This window comes from Haemaphysalis longicornis, unplaced genomic scaffold (assembly GCF_048455015.1).
Source record: "Haemaphysalis longicornis isolate Haplotype H1 unplaced genomic scaffold, Haemaphysalis longicornis Haplotype H1 scaffold_1, whole genome shotgun sequence".
In the NCBI taxonomy this organism is placed as follows: Eukaryota; Metazoa; Arthropoda; class Arachnida; order Ixodida; family Ixodidae; genus Haemaphysalis; species Haemaphysalis longicornis.
In genome coordinates this window covers 109,162,451-109,172,027 of record NW_027526203.1, presented here as the reverse complement: position 1 = coordinate 109,172,027, position 9,577 = coordinate 109,162,451, and the positions used below count along the sequence as shown (strand labels likewise).

At 46.5% G+C, this 9,577-nt stretch overlaps 1 protein-coding gene across 1 annotated transcript; it reads right to left on the bottom strand.

The window, feature by feature from the left end:
- Positions 1–286: 286 nt before the first annotated feature.
- On the bottom strand, positions 287–9,076 carry LOC144178961 (uncharacterized). The gene is made up of 3 exons (XM_077707115.1): positions 8,919–9,076; positions 1,725–2,514; positions 287–514 (listed from the first exon to the last, which is right to left on the bottom strand). Exons 1-2 carry the CDS (start codon positions 8,928–8,930, stop codon positions 1,741–1,743), a joined length of 786 nt encoding a protein of 261 aa, XP_077563241.1. The 5' UTR covers positions 8,931–9,076; the 3' UTR covers positions 287–514; positions 1,725–1,740.
- Positions 9,077–9,577: the final 501 nt, after the last annotated feature.

Here is a 9,577-nt window from a genome sequence, read left to right as displayed (position 1 = left end):
TACGGGATCTTTACATTTCTCTACTTTAAGCACCCGATATAGCGCGCGTACAGGTTCGGATGTTGCGCTTTGAAGACGTTCAATAAATACAATTGTGGTGGATAGAAGGGTGTTGCCTAAAACTGCGGTGATGGCTAACCTTGCTAAATAGAGGCGTCAGATTGAATTCTGCGACATTACGTGACCATTTCACCCAATACCTTCCTCCCATCTCTAGTTTGCAGCAAATTATGCAGTTCAGCCAGATGGCTTAACTTATATGGAGTGGATACTGCAAAAAGAAAGGTTTATGGAAAACAGGAACATTTATTGAAACAAGAGTATTCACAGGAGCAGGCCTTCTTGAGACCATTGCGGCTGTATTGTTGCAGCACGTCAGCTTTCTCAGCATTGCCAAATTTTGCGTCAAAGCGAGCGGAATTTAAAAATAAATGAAATAAGCGAACAGGCAGTGATGGCGAAGAATCCAGCTCCGTTCTGTCTGTCGCAGAGTCGACGGCAGGATGGTAAGGCACTGTGAACAGAACAAAAATCGGAGCAAAGATAAGTCATTAAAAGTGAATGCTGCCTTAAGTCACCATAATTTGCGGCGGCCCGATAAGTAAGGCTCGTTTAAAAGTACAGCCAACCGCTTTTTGTGGAGTGAATGTATGAAAGCCATGAACGCTTATGCGAAAACCAGCGTTTTTAAAGGGGGGTAACCACAAGAACTGTATTAATAAACTGGCGGAAATCACTTTAATTTGGTACAAAACTTTCTGAAACCTACAAGGTGGCCCCATGCAGTGTCTGAACGTGATGCGACCGTTCGTATGCAAACAGCTGTGTCGGTTTCAAAGGGCGCTTGAAAGCCGCATAAAGAAATAGGAAAGACTGCATTTTATAATTACGAGCTTTTAAATATTCCTTTTCTTCTGACGTGCAGTTAAAAGTACGTTACCGCAAGGTTCACTGTTTTGGCGGCCTTCATTCGTTTTGGCAGCATACTTAAACCTACGAAATCTGAAAAATCCGCTTTTAAGCGTTCAGGGCCCTATTGGGAAAATCGTTTCGGTTTAAGTTGTCTTAAGAGGTGCTCTTTCCTTCGGGATAGAGAGCCTACACTCCACCAAATTCGGTTTGTTGTTCCTTTAACAACTTTTTAATGTGGAAGAAAAGTAGCCCAACAGTACATTTTAACCTCACTCCTTTAACAACAACCGATTCATTTATTAGATTGAATGATCGAATAGTTGAATTATTGATTGAATGATATATAGATTGATTGATTGACTGATTCATTTATTAATTTTTATTTTCCCTCAAATGCACTCATTTGCTCGTGACAAAACTTGGCCTACAATTTAATCCCAAAATGGTTCGTGCGTTTGTACATTACGCAATGCTTACATTGGGTGATGTCACACCCCAGATTATTTTATTGAAGTCACCGTTAGGACCTCGGTATCTTTAAAAGTGGCACACTTTGGCACACCGGTCAGTCATTCCGACGCATTCTTGTGTAGCAGACGCAGTGAAATATTTTAATGGGTACTTTTCATACAATAGGCTGACTGTTTCGTCCAGAAAAAGGCATTAAACACGCTAGGTAAAATATCTTACACCGGAAACAATATTTTGCTTAGATGTTGTTTTAACACTGTCATTGCAAAACTCGTGCGCATAATCAAGCCACCAAAAAACTTTAAGATAACTGACTAGCATCTAAAAGAAAAATGGCGTACCAGACGAAGGCGAGGCTCAAGCAATGACGCCGCCAATCTGGGCCCCTCCATACTCGCCGCCGGCTACTCCGCCGGCGTGTCCTGCCTTCTCAAAGCCAGCTCCTCCAGCCTGGTGTCCGGCACCGTAGGCGCTTCCAGCATTCGCCTGCAGGCCGAAGGATGAAGACTGGCCGTAGGTCGAAGTGTGGCCATACACGCGCTTCTGGGCCTCGCCACCTCCGTAGTTGAAGCCACCCTGTCCATAGCCACGGCCAGCTCCATAGTATCCGCCTCCGTATCCGCCGTAACCGGCACCGCCGTAGCCCAGACCCCCATAGCCGAGGCCTCCATAGCCAAGTCCCCCGTATCCAAGACCGCCATAACCAAGACCGCCGTATCCAAGACCACCGTAGCCAAGACCTCCATAGCCAGGGCGCCCGTAGCCGAGTCCTCCATAACCAGCGCCGTATCCGGTTCCGTAACCGAGACCACCGTAGCCAAGACCACCACCGTAGCCCACATTTCCGTAGCCGAGACCAGGGTAGCCAACGCCCCCGTAGCCGAGACCCGGGTAACCGACGCCACCATAGCCAGCACCTACACCCGGTCCAAACCCGAGGCCAGGTCCGAAGAAGCCACCACGGCTTTCAATCTTCTCTTCGCCATCCTTCTTCTTGTCCTTGGCGTCAGCGGCTGCCTCAGTGGCGGCTTTTTCGGTAGTGGCTGGGGACGGCGCTTCGGTGGAAGCAGTTTCCGGCTCGTCAGCGCCATACACAAAGGCCAGGGTGGCCAAGCTGACCACGAGGACCAACTGAAAATAACAAGAGGCAGTATAAACACCGGAACCACACAACATATGGAGAACAAACCCAATCTTCCATCCCGCGTCACTGATTTTCAATTCTGCCAGTAGTAATATATATCCATACGAGCAAATTTAAGACCTCTGCTATTATACTGTGCTTGTGAAAACTCCATAAATAAGATACTTTACGGCACAATTTGATGCTCTTCTAAACGCTTTAAGTGGTGGTTGAAATTTTACGTGGCTGCATCCAGTTGAAACCGGGAATTTGTGTTCATAAAATCTAACGCCCTTCCAGGTATTGTCCAGGAGTACAACGCCTGTACAATCACCAGTCCAGCAGTACCTGAGTCCAGCAGTACAACGCCTGTACAATCACCAGGGGCAAGTAACAAGCAAACTTTGCTACACGCATTTTTTTAGTGACCGTCCCGTGCTATGGTTTTTCCCACTGGGACATGTCATGTCTTTCGGTTGCATTGCGAAATATCAAAACGATGCTACCTCATGTTTCTGGTAGTGCTCCTAGACATATAAGCAACAGGAATACTATCCGGTATTAGTTGCCTGTGCACGTTAGGAGCATACATTAGTGCTGCCAGTTACAGGCATTTGTGTGTGCCTGCAACTAGCAGCAGGCACACAAGATCACCTAATCTAAAATTCATTGATAATCGAGTGAAACTCTTTCCAATTTCCTCAAAGTTCTACAACATATTATTTATGGGAAGCTGTTAGTGCAACGAATATTCTTGACACTAACGCTTAAGGGTTTAGCTATTGCAAATTTTCGTACAACTCAAGATCGATTGTACACGAAACACGACTGTGACTGGCTGGAGTGGGTACAAGTATCGTCATTTCAATGGTCGAGATACAAGCAATGCGATAGCAGCGTCACAGCACCATAATCTTACAAACATTTGTGCACGCCATTATTTTATTTCTTAGACAACCTTCCACAAACTTGCGGGTTTATAGCGTGTCCCGGACTTCCTTTGCTTCATCGCTACGCGGCGTATACGGGCACCATCATGTTACTTTGTTCCTACCGTTCTCACGCATTAACGCACCAACGGGACTTGATGACTTCGCCAGGCAATAACACTCGGTGGGGTTCATCACGGTCCCGTATATTTGTTGCCAACAGGAAGCCTGCAATAACCGCTGCCGCTCAGCAACTGTGTGCACGTAATGACATCTCGGCGAGACGTCGAGAGCGTGCCTTCAGCTCTCGGTTTAGTTACATGAGTGTTAGCGAAAACGGTCCCCCTCGCAGTATGATTGCGTGTGGCCGCACAAAATGGCCTTGCGGGACAACCTCTGCAGATGTTTCCTCAAAAGTGCGTTGGCGTGGCTCGGGCAGGCGCTTTGGGTGTGTTTAGGGTCATCAGCGGAATCGTTTCGGGCAGCACACGAAGAAACCAAAATGTGTTCTTTGTGCAGAGATTTCCCCTGGCTCCATTCAAGGTTCCAGGCTCCATGCCAAAAATATATTTCTATAGATGTTTGCGTTATGTAACGTCCAAATCACGGACGCTTTGCAGTTTCTTTCACCTAAATTCTACAAAAGTTTGTTTATGAAGTTATTTCGATCTCCACTACAGAGAACGCATAAAAAAAAGCTACATTTTCACACCGACCGTACAAACGCTATATTAAACTTTTTAAGTTCATTTACCCCTTGAAGTCCGTCCGGCCGACAGCTGACGTCAGAATAAGGCTTTCTGCCGGAAGAACTTCTAGTAATGTTCGCCCTCTGCATGATGTTCACGGAAAGTTATTTGTGCTTGTTTTTCTTTTCCAATTTATTTTTATATTGCAACGATTTTCTACTTCTTCCACACTTGAGGTGACTAATGCGTCGTAAAATATCAGAACCAATGAAATGGCACAGAACGGCCGCAGTTATTTGCGTTTCCTTAATGTTTCTATGCTTCTTCATAATTTCTTACTGATGCTCAGCGAAGTTTTTCTTTCTCGTGCGTAGTGCTTCTGAAACAAGGATTTCGTTTATAGTTTTGATTTTGCGCTCCCAAGCTACACCTGGACTGTGAGGCGCACCGTAGTGGAGGGAAAAGTATATCATATAAAATTGTCACCATCATTGACGTGAGTAGAAAGCTCATGCAAAATCATCCAGAGTGTTCATTATAAGTCGGTCAAAACTATCGTAAAAGAATTCGCCCCTGCGAAAAAACCAAGGAAGCTCACACAAACACGTAAGACGTGAAGAAAGCGAAGTTGCACGCAACTATCACGACCATCACGACGGTCTAAGTTCACGATTACAGCCGATTTGTCTCTTCTTCGCTGCCGGGTAGGCATTTACCCCATCGTTGTTGCTATTAGTGTCACCTTCCTTCATTTTTTTAGAAGTGATAATAATTGTGATACTTTTGCGATTTGTGTGCTTCAGCTACTGGAATTGTTTTAGATATTGTGCTGTCTAACAATTTTTTTTTTCAAGAGTACGTATTGTTTTCATGCGCTGTTTCGCTGCGCCTTGCCACGGTTCCCTGACCTCTGTCAAGCTACTGTGCAGCAGCTTATAGCTTGGGAACCGTCCAAGTGTTTCTGGAATTAAAATTTGATTTGATTTGACATTTCATTTTATTTGATTGGGCATCACCTTGGAGGGGCGCACGCTATGACCTGTCTTTCTCGTTCCGAGCAAGTGTTGCCCCACGATTACGGTGAACGCTGGAGGTTTTTTTTTTTTTGCCAGTCAAAGCCAATCTCTCAAGGTGGGTATTCTTGGCTGGACAAACGTACGATGGGGAGGCTGGGCGGTCGCCGCGAGGCACCCACACCTGGGCGCCCGGGCGATCGCCGCAATCTTGGCCAATCTCCCTGAGTAAGGTATGCTTGGCTTGACAGCAAACGTGCACCAGGGACGCTGGGTGATCGCTAAATGGCACGCACACACGAGCGCTCGGCATTTTCTTGGTTTTTTCTTACTGCCGGGTGGTCGCCGTGAGGCACACGCCCACGTGCGTGCACTCGGCATTTTCTTGGTATTTTTAACTGCAGACAGTAAAAAGTACTGTCACTGTTTTTTTAAAGAGGGCGCTCAGTCTGAGATTTGCAAAGACCCTCCTCTTGTTTGTCGCGTACGGACAGCCGAACTGAGCGCTCTAACGCACTTATATTTATCCTTATTTCGGGCCATAAACTTTAAATGCAATTTTTTTTTTCCTCCTGACAAAGGAATTTTTCACTACCACTTTTCTTTTACGCAATATCAACCAATTGTATATTTTTTACCCTCATCTCGATGTACTAGCATCATCAACCTGCTCTAGTTGTTATGTCATGATAAGCCCTGCTTTTAACATTCATGAATCTCCAGCCTTACGAGGACGAGCAAGTCAAACTAATAAATATTTCTTCGCGCTTCCCAGCAGCTGAAAGGTTTCTCAGTAACACTGGTGCGAATTTGTTCCTCTTAATATCCCAGACCTCGTTCAACACATTTTAATAGCATAACCGTTTAAGCTTTTAGTTCCGCCGCCGAGCTTTACCGAAAAACTCAGTCCAGCCCGTGAGCGTGTCTCGCGTGAGGAGTGCCCGGCGTCGTCCAGGTTTGCGCGTGTGCTTGCGCCCCGCGAGGAGCTCGCAAAAAAATGCAAAAAATACCGAGCGCACGTGAGCGTGTGCCGCGTCAGGAGTGCCCGGCATCGGCCAGCTGGACCTTCTAGAACCCTCTGTCTATAGTTAGTGGCGTGATCTCTCGCGTGCTGTTCTCGTCGCCAGTTCACGTGTCTTAGCACCTGAAATGGGGAGCACAGACGCCGAGTTCGGGAAGCCAGTTGCAGGGGGCTCTAGCGCGTGCTAACGTGTTTCACTATGGCAGAGATGTGAAAACCTGCGGACAAAAAGATCCGGAGCTCGGTGTAAGCTGCAACATACGGTTCTCCGACGACGGGAGAGGGGCCGCGAGCTGCGGTGTTCCGCCAGCCGTGCACCATTAGTGCAAGCTGCGGCAATGTTTTGTCTTTATCTAACAGCCAGCACTATTTTCTAAATTATGAAGTAGCCAATTTTTATTACGAAATATTACCCACATTTCCAACTTTTTTTTATGTTCAGTTACGGAAGTTTTCACATTCCCATTTATCTTTCCCTATTTTGCAATGGTAACCTTATCAAGTGTTCAAACGTTACAAGTTTCTATTAACACCTTTGGAACAAAGAAAACGCAGTGGTAATAAGTCAGAACATTTAGGTTCGCGTAGTAAAGTAAGTAGCAGCACGAAAGGAGAATTCATTGCTGTTGATAAAAAAATTGTCGCCATTGAGGAAACTCTCCTGAAGCAGATACCTAAGTATACTTTTGGCTAAAGCGAGACCACTCTCTTAAATGCGTTCTGACTTTCTTTTGTTAACTGTGCCAAAAACAATGCTATTTGTAGAAAGAATAATTACTGATCTTCGCGATAAATTTTTTCTCAAACCCCACAAAGAAAATTTTCTATCTTCCATTTGAATAAGCTTGCGACAGTGTGACGAACAGCCAGAACCTGTTTGTTCAGATCACGAAAGGCAGTTGTGGTGGTGATAAATTATGTTCCCAGTGGTGTATTTTTTTTCTTTAAAGCACAACTCGCCACAAATATCTGCACTTGAACAGCAGCCTAGCATCTTTACGCAACAGCAAAACGCAGCGTTGTGCTTTAAACAATACGCACTTTAGAGCCAACCGGACGAGTGCCCACTACTACCTCAAAATGCTTGGAGCTGCGAGAAGGAGAGCCAGTGCTAGATAATTTCTATGAATGCGAAAGTTACATATTCCTTCTACTAAGCAACGTAGCCATAAAAATGGTATGAGGTATTACAGTCCACCATGTGGTACTCATTTTCATTGCTAAGTGGATGATTGTTTCTCGCAAAATGAATTCCCGTACAACATATAAAGAAACTCTTTTTTTGCTCGATTTGTTCTAATAGCACTTACCATACTTGATACCCGCCATGGTTGCTGGTTATCTAGATGTTGTGCTGCTGAGCACGAGGACTTGCGTTAGATAATGGTCGCGACGCAGTTTTTATGTGATTGAGACAAAAAACACAAATACCCGTGTCATGCGATTTCGGAGCTTGCCAAAGATGTCCAGGTGATCTAAATTAAACTGTAGCCCTCCACTAGAGCGCGCTTCCCAGCTGCGAGGTAAACCCTTATTTCAACCGCAGTTAGTGAATCATAAACCACCTGTTTTGGCAAAAGGATCAGCACATATTTACAATTAAAAAATCGCCTTGCACCTGTTCTGAAGGTCATGCTTTAATTGCTAATAGAAATAGTATGACTGGATTCCACTGGCCACGAAAGACGTACCAAGTTAAAAATCAGCCGGCAGTCTTTAGGACCAAGCAGTCATATAGTACTGGAGCTAAAAATACAGCTTAAGTTGTCGTACCAAACATCCCATCATAATTGGGGGCATTCCTTGACAAACGGGATCCAAAGGGGCAATAGGCGAACGGGAAGGAAACGCGAAAAGGAGTTGAGTTTGTCTACGCTTCGCTTGTAATCACCGTCTCTCAGTGCGGAGCTGCGTTTGGACATTGAAGCGTTTTCGTCTTTTGTTTTGTCTACGAGTGATATCTTTCTTTCCTTTGACGTCACTGTGGTTTTTGTGTACTGCTTCGTGTACGGGAGTCAACACTTCATAACGAGTGTAGGGGAGACCTTTAAGCTTTAACATACTAACGATAGCACCCAAATGACCACCAACCCCATCGCTACAGCAGACAGGTCTGTACATATCCCCACATTGATGAGCCGATCTGTGACCTATTCTCACCTAATTGGAAGATACCGCGGCCGCACTCGTAGCTGATCGTACCCACAGCCCGAAAGAACACTTAGTCGGTTAACGTTTTTGCATCTCTGGAATCTCCTCTGGTTTGGTGCGTTTGTAGTATTTCCTCGCAACCAAAACTAAACGTTTTGGTTGCTAAAAACTAAACTTACCAAAACTAAAACTAACCACGCAGATATGCCGTGAATATTAGCTTCTGAACATGATACTGCAGCCGCCAAAGAGGTATCACTAAAGCAGGCGGGCAGTATCTGGTCAACCAGCTCACACTGAATTCCCCGCTGTAAGTGAATACACGACGCCGGCAATTCCCATCACGTGCGGGACACTCAAGCCGAATAGTAACACAAGAGCGGTAGAAGGTTCGATCCGTTGAATGAGCATGGCTCGTCGACTCCGTCGCTTATGTCAGTAAAAGGGTAAATGAACACGTCACTCAGGCTACCAGTGCTTAAGTGACCGTGTCCTTTTACGCTTTTTTAGATTCTCCGTAGCGATCATAACGGCAACCTTAAGGTTAATTCCCGTCACGCGCCGCGTTTATCCACACCAATGAACAGACAGATACATAATCACGCTCACCGTAGCCTTCATCGTGTCGTCGGGTCGAGATCACGCAAAGTTTTCTTCGAGTCGGCCGAGTGTGCACTGGGGTGGAGCGAAACCCTTTTCTTCGTGCCGCTCGGTGATGGCGTCTCCTCGGAGGTTACCACGGCCTTATATACGGCCAACCTCCTGGGCTGCCTTACCGCGCGCACTCACACACGCACACTCACGCACATACAGACAGACTCAGGCTCTAACACAAAGTGGCTTTCACCTGCCTTGGTGTTTTTTTTTCTGTGGTTTTCATTCAAGGCTGTTGCTGCTGCTTCTTGTGGTAGTGGCTGCGACGCCTGTTTCACCCCTCTTGCGCTTCTCTCCTCCCAGGCCAGCTCCGAGCGCCCCCTCGCACCGATCGTATTGGCACCGGCCGGTCCGCCGCCACGCACCGGGTCTGTTGTCGAGTCGGGGGGCCCCCCTCTCACCCGCTCGACGCCGCTAATAACACTCCACGCGGAGGAAAGAGAGGGGGACGGGGTTTGTCCCGTCGCTCGTTTCGTCTTGCGGTGCGCCCGGTGGGCGGCCGCTGCGCACCTGCGAAGAGAACGAAAGGCGCACGGGAGGGGACTGGCATGGCACCCAAGAGCAGTAACCTTTGAATAATAGCAATTACTGGAGTACTTCCTCACGTGATGGCA